We start from the raw sequence: 19,950 nt of genomic DNA on the forward strand, positions 1-19,950 counted from the left end.
TTTTACACAAATAAACAAGGCAAATGTAGCACAAACAGCTAATAAAACTATGAATGAAAAGTAGTTCATTACAGATAATTAAAATATTAAAAAATATTACCCAGTTCTATAATAATAAGCTTTAGATCTCTGTGAAGTAATTCTGTGAAAAATACCTAATATTCAAAAAACAACCATAAAAGCTTCATAATAAAATAAAAATTAAAACAAGTACAAAATTATCTTCCATGTACATAGGGCCTTATACATATTGATACGTGTGGAGACCCAGGCTTCTGAATCATATCTGCAAGTTGAGGATCACAGAGAAGGCAGCCCTGCTGGGCCCTGTTCTGAGAGAGGGTGGGTACCCTGGGGCAATGATGGCAGTAAAGTCAGAGGAATCTGGGAAATATGATACTTTACTCCTGCACTGGTATCTATGTAGTAGTTGTCACCATCCTCCAGATAATTCCCCAGCTCTTTCTCTGCTTATATAAACAAGTATTAATGATGTGACCCTTGCTCACATCTGTGACCTCTCTTATGTTTACCTAGAGCTCCAAGTATAATCCCATGGAACTATTTTCAGATTCCTGAGTACAGCAAACTTGCCTACCCTTCCGTCCAGGCCATTCCTGCCTCCCAGAAGCACAGCTCAGCTGGGAGTGATACATCAGAGGAACTCTTAATACCCTAAGACAAGTTTCCAAAAGTGGCAATTTTTTTCTGCTTTTAACATGTATATGTTGATAGAAGGTTGTTAAGCAAATAACAAAAAGTTGGCAAAATCATAGCATGATTGCAAGCCCATTGAATTCATAGAGAAATGAGGTAAAAGAAAAATAGAGGAAGAAAAACAAAGTGAACAAAATTGTGATGAAAAATTGGATGTCACACACACAGAACAGATGGACAATGCTAAGGTAATATACACTAAAACTAATGATTGAACAAATCTGTCTAATGACTCACTAGCTGAATGATATAAATTACCAATATTGAACTAAGGAGAAGAAAACCTAAATGGGAAAGTAATAATTGACTCCTTAAAAGTAGCCAAAGCGTATGTCCAAATGTGATGGGTACAGATGTTTTTATGGGAAAGTTGTAAAATTTCAACAATTTTTAAATTGTCTATCTGCTTGGGACTTGTCCTTGGTCCCCAAACATGGCTCAGATGATGGAGGTGGGCAGAAGGGACAATTGTACCTTGGAAAGCAATTTTAAAAGGTGGCACTTTTTGTTACGTAACGTGTTCTACAGGAGCACAGGAGACTAGGATTTCCTTGATAAATACAGCACAGAAAATTAATCCATCAATTTATTTTCCTCATGAATATAGAGGGTGCTCTTCACAGAGACACAATGTGCTGGGATCATCCTGTGCCCAAGAAGGGTAGTTACTTCTGACAGAGACTCCCCTGTTCAAGGTTACTCCCTATCAGGTGTGATTTCAAGGTTACCTCACTTTCAAAGCAGCCCTTTCTGTCCAGAGCCCAAAAGTCCCAATTCACCACTTAAGGCTGGTAGTTCTCAACCTCAGATTCATATAAGAATCACTTGCAAAACTTAATTTTCTTTAATAATCAATGCCATTGAGATACATGTTATGGGCAATAATATGCACCCTTTTAGAGTGTGCAGTTTCATGAGTTTTGACAAAGTTCTACACCTGTGTAACTACCACATAATCAGGATTTAGAAAATTTCCAACACTCTAAAAAGTTCCCCAGGTCCTTTGTAGCCAACTCTTCTCAGTACCCTCTATCCCTCCTCCATCCAACTCCCATCTCCTAGGAGGTGGTGTAGTGCTTTTTGGGGGCAAACGCAACATCGGACCTGAAGAGATGATTCAAGTTGGCAGACTAAATTGAGGGCCTGTGCACAGCCATGAAAGTGGTAGGAGACATTCGGTGCCCAGCTGGCCTAGGAAGCAGAAAGGGTTAAAAGAGTTTCTCAACCTCAGCACTATTGACATTTTGGACTGGATAATTCTTTGTCTTGGGAGCTGTCCTGCATTGTAGAATGGTTAGCAGTATCCCTGGCCTCTACCCACTAGATGGCAGTAGCATCCCCCTAGTTAGGACAACCAAATTGATCCTCAGACTGCCAAATTTCCCCCCCGGGGGCAAATCCTCCTTTCTCCCCATGAAAACCACTGGGTTAAACTATTACTCTTTCTCTGGTGGCCCTAAAGGACTGCTACTCATTTGGCCCAGAAGCTCCTTCCGCTGTCTCTTCCTGTTAACCCCAAGAATTTCACTTTCACTTCTCAGCCAGCTCCTCGGGAGAAACTACTTCACGAAGACTGAGCCACTGTTTGGTGAGTAAATCCTGACCATACCTGCCCTGGTTTTTCTTCACCACTTAAACCAGGAGCCAAAACTTCTCTGCTGGGACCTAACGATGTGTGGGGAGGTTTATGGGAGGCAGAGGGTGGGAGACTCCGGGACGAAAGTACTAGGCGAACTTGGTGAGTTTAGTTTGTGGCCCAGACTTGTTCTGAAGGGAAGAAAAGCCAGCTTGCAGTCTTCCTGCTCTGAGTGCAGACAGATGGCAGCCTTGAGTCTGGAGAGGGTCGGCCTTGAAAGAAAGAAATGTTAAAGAGGCAGAGGGCCTTGTTTTTTTCCTGGAGGGGCCCTTATTTCTCCAGGCTGAACAGGAATCTTCTCTCTCTCTCTCTCTCTCTCTTTCTTTTAAAGAGATGAACAGAAAGTCTCTTCTCTTCTGTCCACCTCTACCTCCTCAGAAGAGAATCTGGTGAAAGAAGTCCCTGTTTTCCAAACGTGTGAAAGTCCAAGCTCCTAGTATGAGGCATCAGAGACAATGGAGTCTTGGGGACATGGCAGGGGTAATATTGAACCTGATTCTTTCACTCCCCTCCTGGCAACCACCAAGGGGCTGTCTGTGGCCTTCCTGACATATCTTTAGCTGTTGGGCTGCCTGAAGACAGCTGGGTGGATGCCTCTGAGGCTGCCTTTTATCCTGGGTCCTTCTGAGCTCCAGTCTCAGGTATCTACTTGCCCTTCCTTGAATAGACCTGCTGACTCATACTTCAGTAGCCCATTGGCACTGGTGTCCTCAGATGCCTTAGGGTTTTTCCTTTATCATTCTTCCTCTTAGACACACCTTTGTGTTGACTGTTACCTCAATTTCTCTCTGTATTTCTTTCTTCAGAGCTGTTTAATAAAAGTTGATTATTGCTCAAGAGGAGCCCAAAGATTCACTTGTCTTGCTAAGAAGTTTGCCCCATCAAGTGACACCATGTCCTGTCTTAAGCTCACTAGTGAGCAATTTGCACATTGATTGACATGTTACATACATTCCAACACGTGCCCATCGTGTCCTATACTCCCACTTTTCAGAAGTCACTGTTACTGCCTGCCTGTGAGTCTGTGCCTTACTCCTGGATAGAGTCCATTTCTGCCCAGATATTGATTGTCTCCAGGGTCAAGGGCAAGGCCCAACACATAGGATGAAATGGATTTATTTATTTTTTAAAAATTTAATTCATAGGACCTAAGCAGGCTGCTGGTGTGAAAAAGTGCAATGACTATCCATTCAACATAAAATAAATGTTGAATACACATAAGAGCTTACATTCTAGTTGAGGAGAGATCATAAACAAACAATAAATAATGGATATGGTATATAAGAAGGTGGCTAATATTATGAGGTAGCATTTTTAAAAAGTTGAATTAGAGTGAGAGATCTGCAGTGACCTGGAAAAGCCTTGCTAGAGCTCTTGGGGAGAGGAGCACTCGTGTGGGACAGATTTAGCCCTGGATTCTAGGGGTGGCTGAAGCAAGAGTTCTGAGCATAGAGGAATGGGGAGGGGAGAGGCAATGTTTCTGAGTTCCACAGGTCTCTGGATGCCAAAAAATGGTCCTACTTTCCCCATTGGCAGTTCCTGACTCAGAAACCAAGAGAAATGTCTAGGATGTTGTCTGAAAACTTTGAAGGACATCCTTCCCTTCATTTTTCTTCCTGAAGACACTTTCATTTTACTGTCTAACCCACAGAGAGGCATAGAGTTTGCATTATTGTGAGTCCAGATGTTAGGAGAAGACTCAAGTGTAGGATATAGTCATCTGACACTTATGGCAGCCAGCTGACCTGGAAGTTCTGTCAGGCTGATGCCACTTGTGTTCCCTTCTCTACTTCCATAACTGCTGTTGGCCTTTTGGGTCTTTCTTGGGCATTGGTGGGGTCACTGCCCATGTGTAGGGGCTCTGGCTTCTCTGCTCCTTCCTCCTTCTGTGGCCATTATGGTGACAGCTGTTTTGACATCAACTTTTTGCAGCCCCACTATGAACACTAGGCCCACAGCCCCACAGTAGAAAACGTGTTCCACCCCTTTTTCCTCTGGGAACTGTTGGTGTTTCATAGCATTGGTTGGATACTGAATAGAATAAAAAATCACAGAGAACCCCATGCCCATCATTGGCTCATAGCTTCAGTTGTAAGCGGAAGTGGACATTATCATATTATGTAAACCCCTGGTCTTGACAGTTATCAGAGCCTGATCTAACCAATTGTCTCTACAGCCAGGGCTAACAGCATATAGCCTTTAGACAATTATCAGTATCTGGATTACACCTACACATTCAGCCTTATTCCTCATCAGGTTAACTCCACGGATGATTGAAGAAGTGGGCATGTTTCTAGGCTTAAATGTATCTTCATACATCTTTCATCACACCCTCACCCTTTCCTTTTAGAGAAAAGGGAAGATTTATAATTTGTTGCATACTTCAGATCTTTCTTTAAGTATCAAATCTTTTCAACTATATTAGTTTCTGAGGGCTAGTGTAACAAATTACCACAAATTTGATGGCTTAAAACAATAGGAATTTATTTTCTCACAGTTCAGGAGGCCAGAAGTCCAAAATCAAAGTCCTGGTAGAATTGGTTTCTTCTGGAGGCTCTAGGGGAGAATCTGTTCCATGTCTTTCTCCTAGTTTCTGGTGGTTGCCAGCAATTTTTGGCATTCCTTTCCTTGTTGCTTTATTACTTCAATTTCTGCCACCATTGTCACATAGACTTCTTCACTATGTGTCTCTGTGCCCTTTCCTTTTCTAACAAGGACACTAGTCACTGGTTTACAGCCCACTCTATTCCAGTATGACGTCATCTTAACTTGATTACATCTGCAAAGACTTTATTTCTAAATAAGGTCACATTCACACAGATGAACACATCTGTGTAGGAGACACAATTTAATCCATTAGAGCAAGTATCAAGACATTCATATCTTCTGAGAGCTTCCTTTTTTTTTTTGCCTCACAGTTCCTTGTCCATATTGTGTCCAGGTTCTGAAAGTCAGCGTCACCATACTACCACTCTGTTACATGCCCTTTGACCGACCACCAGCAATAATTTCAGGTTTGGTTTGCCATTCCCACTCATGTGACAACAGGACATAAACCAGCCAGATTCACTTAGCTTAGCGGGGGCATACAGGACAGGAGACTACAGCGTGTCGGCATAGCTGCCTCAGGTGAGCTCTGAATGAGGGTCTATACAGTAGCATAGGGGATACTTTATCCCCCTCGGTCATTTGTAAGAGAACAAGACCAGGTGGATATGTGTGAAACTAAGATAGCTTAGGTAAGTCTTATTGTAATAGACTGATTTCCTTGTAAGAACCAGGAGCATAGCTTCGAGGACACTGCAGGAGAATATTTCATCACAAGAGTCACAACTCCCTTGCGGAAGCTGAGGTCTGTACTTACCAAAAATAATAAAAATAAAATAAAAAAGTACTAGGAGAAGGTAATGCCAATGTCCTTTTTACAGCAAGAAAGGACTTTAGCCTGATGATAACCCTTTGTTCCGACATGTCCAATCTAAATTCCAGTCCTGTCACTTTTATCTCACTTTATCTCTCACTCTCCTCTGCTTCTCTCCATTTCCTCCATCAACTGGTCCTACAACCTCCCATCACTGATCCCTGCTCTTTGGAAGAGACTATCACTTTTAGATCATTTTGGATGTGTCACATTTCTGATCCTTGCAGGCTCATGTAATGCCAAAGGCCTAGCAGCTCTCTGCACACTAGCCACACTGGCATTTTAAAACTTGTAGCACATGCTGTGTTCTCCATCAATAGGGCCTGCATATATGTGATTCCTTTTCCCTAAAATATTTTTTCTTTTTCTCATTCCATATTCCCTTTTCATCATTCAGCTTTCAGTCAATCCTTACTTATTCAAGGGGGATATCTTTTATATTCTCCTATTTGGCGAATTATTTGATTTCCCAAAAATGTGTACCTCTGTGTGATAGTGTTTATCACATCTGCCAGATCTCTGAAAGAGGACCCTGAGAACATTATATTCACCTCAGTTCAACTTATTGAATTGAATAATCTTTGTAAGTCACCTCATGCTATTTACACATCTGAGAAAATTCTTATTTCTTAAGGATTTTTGTGTGAGGAATAAATAGGTCAACGTGACTTATAAATTGTAACTGGTTATACAATTATTGGTGATAAGATTACTTCCTTATTGTGGTCCTTGCTGTTTCTGTGGGTGTATCTGGGGAGTGAATATGAGGGTATGGGAGAGCCCTGTGTGGGACAGGTATATTAGGAGGTAAATACTTCACTGGAAATCATATTTCTGGTCCCAAAGCTCACCTACTGGAGAACAGCTAATCAACGGGAAAAAAAAGATGAAATACTGATTAAAAAAAAGTCTAATCACCTATGGAGAAGTGAGGAGGTTCTTTATATATTCATCAAACGTTGTGTTCCTGTGGGTTCTAGGCACAAGGGATACAGGAGTGAATAAAAACGAAGTGTCTGATCTATGTGTGGATTACATTTTAGGAGTAGAATAATTAAAGAAAGATATTATAAATTATATAGTGATAATAAGAAAAAGATGGCAAATGTACATTGAATGATGTATTGGTGGTTGTGCTGTTGGTAAATTAGTTGTATTAGGCCTTTTTGGTGAGAGGACACGTAAGGAGAGAGCTGACGGAAGTGTAAGAGGAAGTCATGCAAATATGAAGGGAAGGATCATTCCAGGCTGAAAGAAAATCAAATGTAGAAGCCTGATGCGTTAGTGGCTTGCCCAGGCCACTGAATTCCATTTCTGGTTTCTTTCGCTCTTCCTTTTTGCCCTTCAATATTTCCATCTTGGCCAGTCCTTAATGTCTGCACAATTAGAGTCCTTTTTGTTTGTGCCATTCTTACACCATCTCCTTTCAATCCACCCAGCCACCCAGAAATCTTTAAGCAAGAAGAACCTCAGGAGTTAGGACAGGAAGAAGCCAGGGAAGACGTGCTATGGCTTTAAAAATTCTGAAGAACACGCAGGAAGTGGTGACCTGCCCCATCTGCCTAGAGCTTCTGACAGAATCCCTGAGTCTAGGCTGTGGCCACAGCTTCTGTCAAGCCTGCATCACTGCAAAGAACAAGGAGGCAGAAATCAGCCCAGGAGGGGAAAGCAGCTGTCCTGTGTGTGGTATCAGATACTCACCTGGAAATCTATGGCCAAATCAACATCTGGCCAACATAGTGGAGAGACTCAGAGAGGTCACGTTGAGCCCAGAGGAAGAGAAGAGAAATCTCTGCATGCGCCACGAGGAGAAACTCCTGCTCTTCTGTAAGGAGGATAGAGAGGTCATTTGTTGGCTTTGTGAACGGTCTCAGGAGCACCGTGGTCACCACACATTCCTCATGGAGGAGGCAGTCAAGGAATGTCAGGTAGGGCCCAGGGTGGAGGGAGACAGGGTAGATGATGGTACTTGGTGAGAAATCTCACCTTTCCATCCTTCTTTACTCACCTTGGCACCATAGTACTGAACCCTGTAATCTCCCTCCATGTATGTCTCTTACCCTATGCTCAGCTTCCAATACCTGAAGGACACTTCTAGGTATTCCTTCCATTTACATAAAGGATAAGCCTAGAGTTTACAGCCTAGACTCTGGGACAAGAGTGAGAGGTTTGCCTTTTTTCCCATTGGTTGTATGGATGGGGAATTCCTTTCAAAAGGTTAACTTTCACTGCTACTCTCAGCAGGATGGTTGCTGTTCAACATTATGGATTGGATGTGGAAAGAGTTTCAGTAAGAGGATAGAAGTTTCCTTTCTGCAGCAGAGTTAATACTTACTCTAAGAAAAGAGAGAATAAGGCTGCTCTTGGTGAGGGGATGGTGACTTCACTCAGGAATAAAGAATACATTCACCTCCTGAGATTTTCTCCCATGTTATATATTCTAACCACCAGATTCTAATCACAGTTTCTATAAACTAGTTTCTTCTGAGATCAGCCTGATTTCTTCCCCATTTATTCTCTATCCAGGTACTGAGAAAGCCCATAGCTTGACTCTGGTGTGATTCCTTTCTCCTAGGAGAGGCTCCAAGTGGCTCTGGAGAGGCTCAAGAAAGAGCAGCAGGAAGCCGAGAAGTTGGAAGCTGACATCAGAGAAGAGAGAACTACTTGGAAGGTAGGAGGAGACTCTTCCTGAGGGATTTCTGAGCCCGGAATCTTGGCAGGACCTCCAGTCCAAATCACAAGGAAGCCGCTTCCTCTTTGTCCTCTGACATTGAATGACACCAGAAACCATTTGACTTCTTTGTCCTGCCTCTGTTGGGGACGAGGGCTGGAGAGTGGTTTTGTTACAAGTAAACACAGGTATTTGGAATTGAGCATAAAGACAGACTCCATGATGAGGAAAGCTGGAGAATTCTGTCTTTTATTTTTCTTTCCAATGAGGCTTAGATACCTTCAGTGGAAGACACTGGGCAAAGGACCAAGATTTTCCTTAAGGTTCAAACTTGGGATTGTAGTAATGCATGGAGGCACAAGTGTTCAGGACAGCTGTGTACAATGTAAACCTCACTCAGGTTTTATATTTTGTCCCAGAGTTGGCCTAGATAAGAGAATCTGAGGCCTGTTTTGGAATATAATGAAAGGTAAATAGTAGGAGAAAAGCAGCTTTTCCAAAAATTGCCCTCCGGCCTCTACTCTCCTCCTGGTTCAAACTCCCTGAAAAAATATTTTTTTTGCTGGATCCTAATCCCTTGCACAGTAGGCTGTCAGGCTGACAGACTCTCTCTATTGTTGAACCTTGCAGTATCATATACAGACTGAGAGACAAAGGATACAAACAGAGTTTAATCAGCTTAGAAGCATCCTGGACAGTGAGGAGAAGATAGAACTGCAAAAATTGGAGGAAGAAGGAAAGAAGACACTGGATAAGTTGGCTGAAGCTGAGGATGAGCTGGTTCAGCAGAACCAGTTGGTGAAAGAGCTCATCTCAGATCTGGAGCGTCGCAGTAAATGGTCAACAATGGAGATGCTGCAGGTAAGAAGAATCACCCAATCTGAGATTCTCGAAACACAATCTAAGTTATTTTCTCTTCTGTGTCCTTGGGCTCTAATTCTGGTGTTGACACTAAGAGCTTCCTTTGGCCTTGTAGAGCCCTTCTTTGCCATCCATTCCAGATGTCAACATTCCAGGGGAATGTCCCATTTTTATTATTTTATGAAGTAAGGGAATACATTTGACCTTGGAGAGAAGACCCATGGTATCCAGTGATATTCTTTAGGCCCCTGTTACCTGTAATCTAGTGTGGGACATTTGTCAAGCTTCTTTCCACTCATCTTAGCCACAGGCAAATACACACATTTTCAGGTTTCAGAAATGTATTCTTTTTTTCAATTAAAAAATGCATATTTGCTATTACAAACTTCTCTTATTAGATTGTTTTTTTAAAAAAAATATGGAGTGATAGAACATGGAGCCTTTTCTTAGGAGGGGTGGGCAAATATTTGGATAGGAAGTATCACACCTGAATGGTGTGAGTGTGTGTTTGTGCATGTGTATGTGTGTGTGCATGCACTCCAGGAAAGGATGCTGGTACAAATCTGTAGATACTTGATGGAACAATTTAAACTAATGTTAAAATTTAAACAGTTTTTTCTTCAAATCATTAATAGAGTGACCATTTTCTTGAGCCATGAAGTATGGGGACATTCAGGGAATTCTAGACTTTTCATAATTTTTGCTTGATTTCTTGTCTGTCTGCTTCCCTGTCTTTGCTGGATTACCAAACACTTCCTTTTTTTTATTCTTGATATCAAGCAGAATGATAATTGATTTTCATTTCTTGGATTGTTTCCTTTGTCTCTGATGCTTACAAAAATTAACTCAAAGTGGATCAAAAATCTAAATGTAAGAGCAGAAATTATGAAACTCTTAGAAGAAAACATAGGTATAAATCTTTGTGACTTTGCATTAAGCAATAGCTTCATAGATATGGCACCAAAAGCAGAAGCAACCAAAGATAAAATAAATTGGAGTTCATCAAAATTAAAAACTTTTGTGCTACAAAGGATACCATGAAGAAAGTGAAAAAATATCCCACAGAATGGGAGAATATGTTTTCAAATCAAATATCTGATAAGATCTTGTATTCACAATATATTAAAACCTCTTACAACTCAACAATAAAAAGACAATCCAATTTAAAAATGAGCAAAGGACTTAAATAGACATTTCTCCAAAGAGGATATATAAATAGCCAATAAGCACACAAAAAGATGATTGGCATCTTTAGCCATCAGGGAAATGCAAAATCAAAACCACAATGATATATACTTTACATTCATTAGGATGGTTATATCCCTCAAAATGGACAATACCAAGTGTTGACAAAGATGGGGAGAAATTGGAACTCTCATACATTGCTAGTGAAGATGAAAAATGGTGAAGCTACTTTGGAAAACTACTTGGAAGTTCCTCAAAAACTTAGAGTTATCATATGGCCCAGCAATTCCATTGCTATGTACATACCTAAGAAATTTGAAAACATACATTCACACAAAAACTTGTATACAAAAGTTCATAGCAGCATTGTTCATAATAGCTCAAAAATGGAAACAACCTAAATGTCCATTAACTGATGAAAACATAAGCAAAATGTGTTATATCCAAACAATGAAATATTATTTAGCTATAAAAAGAAATCAAGTCCTAATACACGTTACAAAATGAATGAACCTTGAAAACATCTGATAAGTGAAAGAAGGCAGACACAAAAAGACCCCTTTTGTATGATTCTGTTTATATGAAGTCTATAATTGCCAAATCCATAGAGACAGAAATTGGATTAGTAGTTGCCAGGGGCTCTGGGGAGGGGGAAATAGGAAATGATTGCTAATGAGTATATGGTTACTTTTTGCAGTAATGAAAATGTTCTGGAATTAAATAGCGGTGATGGTGCACAGCATTGTAAACATATTAAAACCTACTAAATTATGTACTATAAAAGATGAATTTTATAGTATCTTAATAATATCTCAGTAAAAACAAAAAGGTTTTATAGGTTCACTCCTTTTCCCTTGTTTATAGCTCATCCACAAGCTCTTCACAACTCTTTCAATTGCCAACTTCTTGAAAAGACTATTGTGTTTATGTCACTTGTCCAGGCATCTGTTCCGTTTAAGCCAGTTTAAGTTGGTATTTGGTCACTTGCAATAAAAACAACGCTTAAAAGATAAAAGTTATAAATTTTGTGGGATTAGTATCCCACATTTAGATAACAACTTCAAAGAATGGCAAATGGGCCAACCAAGGAACTTATTCTTTTACCAGATTAGAGAGTTTGGGTGTTCCTTTCCAACATGTTAAGACATATGCTGTTGATTGTGGTGCTGCCCCTTCACAATCCTGTTTCTTGAGAGTTCTTATAACAGCTTTCCTTTTATCAGGATCATCATTGGGATGGATCATTGATCATTGGATCATTGTTGTTTGCTGGAGGGGCTGTTGTTTGTTTGGGGGCTATGTTTAACACTGACTGGGAAGAATGAGCTGACAAGAAATGCTGAACTCGAAAACTGATGCAAAAATTGAATGAGATTTTAGGTTGTTTCCCTTAGGAAAGGAGGCACTTCTACTTTTAGTGTTCCTGTAATAGTATTATTATATGGGACCATTTTTATTTTTGAAATTTTATGGCATGACAGACATGTGAATGACAGTAGGCAGCTAAATGATGATAACACCTATTATTTTTATCTGTTCAATATCCATTCCCTTATTTTCCTGGTAAAAACACCTGGATTTCTTTTTAAGGAAACCCCAGAATGTGTATTTCAAGCCACGTACTTGTTTGGAACTGAGAAAATCAGCATTTTCAAGGATGGATGAGTTAATCCTATGTAAATCAGTATATGTAATTCCTGTATTCCCACCAACCACACAGTGATTATTTTAAGTTGAACATATGACCCAATTCTGGTCAATGGCTTAAGGCCTCAGAATTGTATTGTCACTATAGTGAAGAAAAAGTTGTCCTTCTCATGGAAATTATATCAGGGAAGATAATTTAAACCAGAAGATTCAAGTTGCTATCAATTAAAATCTGGGAATACTGTCAACAGGTAAGGAAGAAAAGAGAATTATGAGACACAGAAAGACCAGATCTGTGACAGGATTTGAGCTTCCAGATCCATCTTTGACTAAAATAATATCTCTCTGGCCACAATCCTCTTTTTATTTATTTATTTTTTTTTTAGTTAAGGCATTTTTAGTTGGCTTCTTTGTCATGTACAACCAATCTATACTAATTTAGAGAGCGAAACCATTCCTTTAGTTGTAAATCCAGCTGGGGGCATTTAAGAGTAAGACCAAATGTATTGGTACATATTGTTCAAAACAAATAAGTCCATAGCAGTGATGATGTGAAAATGCACATGGCCAAAAGAAGTTAAAGGTGTGGAAGGTACTGGCTTGGTAAGATGTTTTAGTGTTTGGAACAGGGACTGAGTGAATATCAGTACCATTCTTGGCAAGTGGGCATAGGAGAGGGAACAATATGGTTGGTGAATAGTAGTTTATATTTTAGATATTATGAGTTGCTGCTACCTGTTTATTCTTCATTCTGTAATGTGTCATCCTGGATACATAACTAGAGACAATAGACAATGATTAGATTACGTAAAGGCTGGAATCAGCAGCACCTGCATGTGAGGTAAAATTTAAAAACTGGAAGGGGTCACCTATAGCCAATGTATAGAGCAGAGCTTTTCTATGTATAAGATCATGTATTCTGCAAATAGAGATAGTTTTTCTTTGCAATATAAATGCTTTTTATTTCTTTTCCTTACCTAACTGCCCTGACTAAAACCTCTAATGCTGTTTTTAATAGAAGTAGTGAGAGAAGACATTCTTGCCTTGTTCCTGATCTTAGAGATCTTAGGGAAAAAGCGCTCAGTTTTTCACCATTAAGTATGATGTTAGCTAGGGGTTTTTCATAGATGCTTTATATCAGGCTGAGGAAGCTTCTCTCTGTTCCCAGTTTGTTGTTATTATTCCTTTTTTTGTTTTTATCATGAAAGGATGTTGAATTTTGTCAAAGACTTTTTTTCTGTCTCTATTGGAATCATCATGTGGGTTTTATCTTTTATTCTATTCATATGATGTAGTATATTGATTGTTACCAAACTTACATTTCTGTGATAAATCCCACTTGACCACGGTGTATCATCTTTTACATTTTGTTGGATTCAATTTTCTAGTATTTTGTTGAGGAAATTTATATCTATATTCATAAGGGATCTTGACCTGTAGTGTACTTTTCTTGTGATGTCTTTGTCTAGCTTTAGTTTTAGAGGAGTACTGGCCTCATAGAAGAAGTTGGGAAGTGTTCCCTCCTCTACTATTTTTTGGAAGAATTTGTGAAGTATTTGTATTATTTGTTCTTTGAACTTTTTGCAGAATTCACCAGTGAAGTCATCTGGGCCTGAACTTTTCTTTGCAGGAAGTTTTTGATTTCCAGTCCAATCACTACATGTTTTAGGTCTATTGAAATTTTCTATTTCTTCTTGAATCAATATTGATAGTTTCTGTGTTTCTAAGAATTTGTCCATTTTATCTAGATTATTTAATTTGTTGGCATACCATTGTTCATAGCCTTTATAATCCTTTTAATTTTTGTAAAAGTCGGTAGTCATGTCTTCTCTGTCACTCCTGATTTCAGTAATTTGCCTCCTCTATCTTTTTTCATGATAAGTCTAGCTAAAGGTTTGTCAATTTTGTTGATATTTTCAAATAGTTCACTTTTGATTTCTCTGATTTTCTCTATTGATTTTCTAGTCTATCTTTCATTAATCCTGCCCTAATCTTTATACTCCTTGACTCATGTTTTCTCTCTTCTTCCTAGGACATGAGTGGAATCATGAAATGGTGCGTATGGGTGACCTGGAGTGGTGCTTTTTTTTGTGATGAAGAAAGGTTTGTAGCCATGGAAGTTATCTGGTAGCCAATCAGAATGAAAAATCTCCCAAAGCAGGAAATTTGGATGTAGTATCATTTTAAATTGCTGGTCATAGAGGAGGATTTAAGTGTTCCATGTCTTTTGAGATTGGACCACATTCTATGATAGTGAATTTGGTAGTTGGAGCTCACAGAGTTATAGGGCCAGTACAGATAACAAGGGTGAAGAAATTCACCATCAGACTCCTATGACTTCACTCATTTTATTCACCATTTGTCCTTGATCTTGTTCCTGTATTTCATAAGTACTTGCCTTATCACATGGAAGGCTTCATCAAGCCCTAAAATAAGTTATGGGGCAACTCTTTTATATTTTCTTTGCTCACATGGAAATAGAAGAGACCAGGTCATTCTATGAGGTTCTCTTTAGATATCCAAAAATAGACCCGAGCCCCAGGGTTAGTGGTTTTGACCCTAGTGTCAATAATTAATCTCTTCCTGTTCTCACACTTTAGAAGCATATATGGGAAAGTATAGTACTTGTGTGTAAAGTTGCCAACCCATCTGGCAGCATCAAGTTCCTTGCAAACATATGAAATTCTAACCATTTTTTATTTCAGTGGTCATATCTTTTCCTTTGTCAAGTGTTTTTCACTTTTTTCCAGAACATCTGAAATCTCAGATTTTATTTGTAGGCCACACCACTGGAGTTCAGGCTTTTGACTAGGGCACAAGATCATAGGCTCTCTAAAAGGAGACCCACATGACAGGCAGGATCTGTGGCTTGACTACGATCTGCCTGGGAACACACGTCTATGGCCCCTCCCTGGGAGATCCACTGTGATGGCTTTTCCACATATTACATACATTTTTTAGAGGTCGCAAAGGCTTTTCCTATACATTATTTCATCTAATTTTGTATTATTTCCACGAGGTATCAAAGGAAGGGCTAATTATTCCATTTTTAGAAGAAGAAATTGTTTCTTTGAGGTGAAGACCTTCCCAGTGTCACACAGAGGTTAAGTGGGAAGGTAGACATGAGCACATTTCTTCTGGCTCCAGCGTCAGGACTCTCCCTTCTCCCCTCCTCAGGCTTCTCAGGGAAGAGGGTTCAAGTGCATCAACAGAAGGAGAGGAAAGCAGTGGTATTGGAGTGACACAAGGGAAGAGATGTAGGGTCAACCTTTTTTGTCATTTCTAGGAGTGAGATCTGGAAGCTGAAGAAGCCAAAAACTACTTCCAAGAAACTGAAGAGTGTGTTCCGTGCTCCAGATCTGAGGGGAATGCTGCACATGTTTAGAGGTGAGGAGAGCCGGGGCGGGATTGTGGATGTGGAATTTTTGTGGTGTCAGGGACTAAATTAGGGAGCTGGTATAGTTTCAAAGAGAGGATAGGAAGGAGGAGGGTGTTCAGAGAAGAAGGGATATCATTGAAGAAGATATGGTTATATCTAGGAGAGTTGGCTAGGTATCTGATTTGTCCTTTCATTCATCAGTTCATAGCCTCACAGTACTCCCCTCCCCTGCTTCTACTCTGGAGAAGAGATAGGTATCAGTGCTTAATCATGTTCTTCTAATCAATATCACTGAATGTTTTATCATTTCAGAGCTAACACATGTCCAGTGCCACTGGGGTAAGAAGAAGTTATTGGGTCTTCAAATCACTCTGTTCTGATATCTTTTCAGAAGTTTGTGGTTTCAATTAGATCCCATAGTATTACTCCCATGTGTTCTCATCTCATCACCTCCATATATATGTATATATGTGTGTGTATATATATGTATATATGTATATATTTACCCTCTTCCCCAACCAATCAATACATGTTTTTCCTAGTCAATTCCCAAGTGTCCTCTTCACAATGTCACCAGATAAACCTACTGCATATTTGTCACCTGAACTTATAATTTTTTTCTTTTCCTGCAGTGGATATCATACTGAGTCCAGTCAACCTAAATTTGAATCTTGTACTTTCAGAAGATCAGAGACAAGTTATGTCTGTGCCAATTTGGCCTGTTGAGTATTATAATTATGGTGTCTTGGGCTCCCGATATTTCTCCTCAGGGAAACATTACTGGGAAATAGATGTGTCCAAGAAGACTGCCTGGATCCTAGGGGTATACTGTAGAACATGTTACCGTAATACAAAGTTTGATGTTAGGCGAGCCACAAATCATCAAAATGTTTACTCCAGATACAGACCTCAATATGGCTACTGGGTTATAGGATTACAGAATGAATCGGAGTACAATGCCTTTGAAGACTCTACCACCTCTGATCCCAAGGTGTTGACTCTTTCCATGGCTGTTCCTCCCCATCGTGTTGGAGTTTTCCTAGACTATGAAGCAGGCACTGTCTCATTTTTCAATGTCACAAACCATGGGTCACTTATCTACAAGTTCTCTAAATGTCACTTTTCTCAGATAGCTTATCCATATTTCAATCCTTGGAACTGTCCAGCTCCCCTGACACTGTGCCCACCGAGCTTCTGAACCTTCTGTTTTCCTCACCCACTTCTTGTAGTGCCCCTTGTCCTTGGTTTCGTGTCTATAATTTAGCTCATCTGCACCATCTTTTCCTTGTTGTTTCCTTTTTAACTTTAGAACTTTTACTCATCCTTGGGATGTACAGTGTATCTAGTTAGAGTTAGGAGAGATGCTTATTTACCACTTACCCTTTTTTTGTGTTCTCAATCCCTCCTAAAGACAGAGCAGTATTGATACAACATGTTTTCCCTCCCATATCTCCATATTTTCCTTTATTTCTGATCTGAGGAGACACTGGAAAGCCTCTCTGCCACCCTCCACGTTATCTAGGACAGTCCATAATCACCTCCCACCCACCAACAACGACTAAGGAGTCTTTGAGTGTATGTTTGTTTGTTGCCTATGATACAGCAGTTCCATCAGAGAGTCAATGAAAGGAAAACATAAGCCATACATGTACCCACAGTGAAGATTTTATGTTCAGAGTGTTTGATTTCAAATCTTGTCTCTTCTTTTACAAGACCTGTAATAATAAATAAATTCTGGGTTTCTTTTTTATAAAATACAAGTTAGGATTTAAAACTCCACCTAACTCTTAGATTGTTGTGTAGAACTAAGTGTCATTCAATGTAAAACAGCTATTTAAGTGTCCTGCACAATATAATAAATATTTTCCCTCATGATTACTGAAAAGTATAAGCTGTGTCAGTGTCCTGTGCAACAGATTTGTGCTGTTAGAGGAGGAATAATTGATTCTACTGAAGTCTCATTTCTCAAGTTCCCAGACTCCACTGTCAAGACCACTCCAGTTCCAGTCTTGTTCTCTAGAACTTTTTATCCTAAAGCTTAAGGCCCTTTATTGGAAGTGGGTCAGAAAACTGCAGAAGTGTGAGTTTCCAAAATCTGTCCAGCAGAGGAAGCTATATCTAGGGACAGCTACTCTTATAGGAGACTGGCTTTTGGTGTTCAGGCCTTTTCTTTGTGGTAAAACACTTGAGTATACACCGCATATAAAATATTATGAGCTTCTCTTTTCTTTTTTAATGAGTTTCATATGCAGGATGACGAATAGACTTACCCAGGATAGCAAAGGTACAAACTTTCTTAGAGGAGTAAACTAGGGCAAACTAGGCAAACTGTTTCCCAAAGCCCACATCAAGATATAGCGAGGTAATAACTTGTCCCAGGGAAATGAAAAAAGAAAGTACTTGGCCTGAGAATTGTATATATATACACACTCATACTTAAGCACACACACACACATATATATAATTATGTGTGTAAATATATATACATAGAGTATCTTTATCCCAGTTAATCTTTAAACATATGAAGAAGGAATTCCTATCAGATATTTAAAAGAATGTATAAACTTATGAGATATTCCCCAATGTCCCATGGCTAATGAAAGGAGGTGGCAGGATTAGAGCTAGGTCTGGGTTTCTCCCATACAGGTGTTCTCTCTGCAGTATAACCCCAAGAAAAGGTAGAAGCCAGATTCCCTAGGATGTGGGGTAGGAGAGAGAACCCACAGGATGCTGATCTACAGAAGGACCTGGGAGCATCATGGGAAAATCTTGGGTTTCAGGAAATAGAGCTTGATATGCTCAATCTATGTAGCCATTAATGAAGCAGCAGCAGGTCATGGTAATGGCTAAAACTAAGTTGAGCTACTTCATGACCAGGGTGCTCCTGCAGGTGACATGATGTAGAGGGTGTACACTGTGGACAGTTGATAGCCTGGACTTTGGAATCAGATAGAATTTCATTATCATAGTGATGTTGCTAATTACTGGCCTTTACTAAATAAAATTTAATTGGATTCAGTTTATCATCAGAAATAAATATACTAAGACTCATGTGATAGAGATATTGTGGGAATTAAATAATAAAATGCTTATATAGCTTCCTCATTTCCTAGCATATAAGCACTGATCCAGATTGGTGTTGATTAATTTTCTCTGTTTTTTGAAACAATTAATGTTAAGAATTAATATTCATCTTCTTTAAATATTAGTACCTTTGCTTGCCTTTGAAATAGAAAAACATGATTAAAGAATCACGGATCATTTCTTAATGTCATCTTTTTGCATAATAAATATTTCTTTTTTAAAAATCTTTGAATATATTTATTTCAACTTACAGATAATTATCTAAGTACAAAATGACATTTTTTTCTACAAACATTCTTTTTGACTTTGCTATTTAATAGTCTGATATCGATCAGTCTTCTTTAAATTGTGGTAAGGACACTTAACATGAGATCTAATGTCTTAACAAATTTTTAAGGAGTTGCTATTCAACAGATATAACGTTTCAGTTATGCAATGTAAATAAGTTCTAGATGTCTACTGTATAACATTCTGCCTATACAGATATGCGTTGCTTAAGGAGGCGTATATTTTCTGATCAACGGGTCGTTAAGCGATTTCATCTTTGTGCAAACATCATAGAGTGTACTTACACAAACCTAGATGGTATTGCCTACTGCACACCTAGGCTATATGGTACTAATCTTATGGGACAACTGTTGTATATGCGGTTCATCATTGACTGAAATGTCATTATGCAGTGCATGACTGTAAATAATAATGCTGTATTGTGCACATAAAAAATATTTCTTCATTATAAAAGAAAGTTTTACCTTCTTCAAAGCTACTTAGTCTGTTTTTATTTTAATTACTGGAAGGGCCTCTTTAATCTAAATGAATATATTAGGAATAAGTTGATTTGACATTCTTTTCTTTTTTTAGGAAGATTGGCCCTGAGCTAACATCTGTTGCCAATCTTTCTCTTCTTTTTTCCTCTCCAAAGCCCCATTACATAGTTGTATATCCTAGTTGTAGGTCCTTCTAGTTCTTCTATGTGGGATGCCACTTCAGCATGGCTTGATGAGCAGTGAGTAGATCCTTGCCCAGGATCTGAACCGGCGAACCCAGGCCGCCAAAGCAGAACGCATGACGTTAACCAGTACACCACTGGGCTGGCAACCGATTTGACATTCTTTTCTATTTCCATAGTAATTCTCTCTCAATGGAACACTTTTTCTCTGTTTGCTCAGATCAATCTCTATTCTTCAGATTGCTGTTTCCCATAATGACTTACAGTGATAGAGGAAGGTTCAGGAGTTCAGTCATGAGCTCCCTCAGCAATGGTGTAGGTCAACATTTCCGTTTCCTTGTCAGCCTCACTCTTTGCAGTGAGCTGAAAGGCTACAGCAGTCCTCAGGAATGAAGTAAAG

The 19,950-nt window shown here is 39.3% G+C and overlaps 1 protein-coding gene across 2 annotated transcripts; it reads left to right on the forward strand.

The window, feature by feature from the left end:
- Positions 1-2,120: 2,120 nt before the first annotated feature.
- Positions 2,121-19,416, forward strand: TRIM34 (tripartite motif containing 34). Of its 2 annotated transcripts, XM_058545805.1 has the most exons (8): positions 2,121-2,305; positions 7,214-7,702; positions 8,350-8,445; positions 9,076-9,306; positions 14,171-14,193; positions 15,425-15,525; positions 15,830-15,856; positions 16,150-19,414. In XM_058545805.1, the coding sequence occupies exons 2-8, from the start codon at positions 7,283-7,285 to the stop codon at positions 16,713-16,715; spliced, it is 1,464 nt and encodes a 487-aa protein (XP_058401788.1). In that variant the 5' UTR covers positions 2,121-2,305; positions 7,214-7,282; the 3' UTR covers positions 16,716-19,414. The 2 variants fall into 2 exon arrangements, with proteins under 2 accessions (XP_058401788.1, XP_058401789.1); XM_058545806.1 differs by lacking the exon at positions 7,214-7,702 and having other exon boundaries at positions 2,255-2,305; positions 16,150-19,416.
- The last annotated feature ends 534 nt before the right edge of the window (positions 19,417-19,950 follow it).

This window comes from Diceros bicornis, chromosome 7, assembly GCF_020826845.1.
Source record: "Diceros bicornis minor isolate mBicDic1 chromosome 7, mDicBic1.mat.cur, whole genome shotgun sequence".
NCBI lineage: Eukaryota > Metazoa > Chordata > Mammalia > Perissodactyla > Rhinocerotidae > Diceros > Diceros bicornis.

Coding starts and splice junctions, on each gene's coding strand:
- TRIM34 (XM_058545805.1), top strand. CDS start 7,283: ATGGCTTTAAAAATTCTGAAGAACACGCAGGAAGTGGTGACCTGCCCC. Junction 8,446..9,075: donor AAGAGAGAACTACTTGGAAG/GTAGGAGGAGAC, acceptor TGAACCTTGCAG/TATCATATACAGACTGAGAG. Junction 15,857..16,149: donor ACATGTCCAGTGCCACTGGG/GTAAGAAGAAGT, acceptor CTTTTCCTGCAG/TGGATATCATACTGAGTCCA.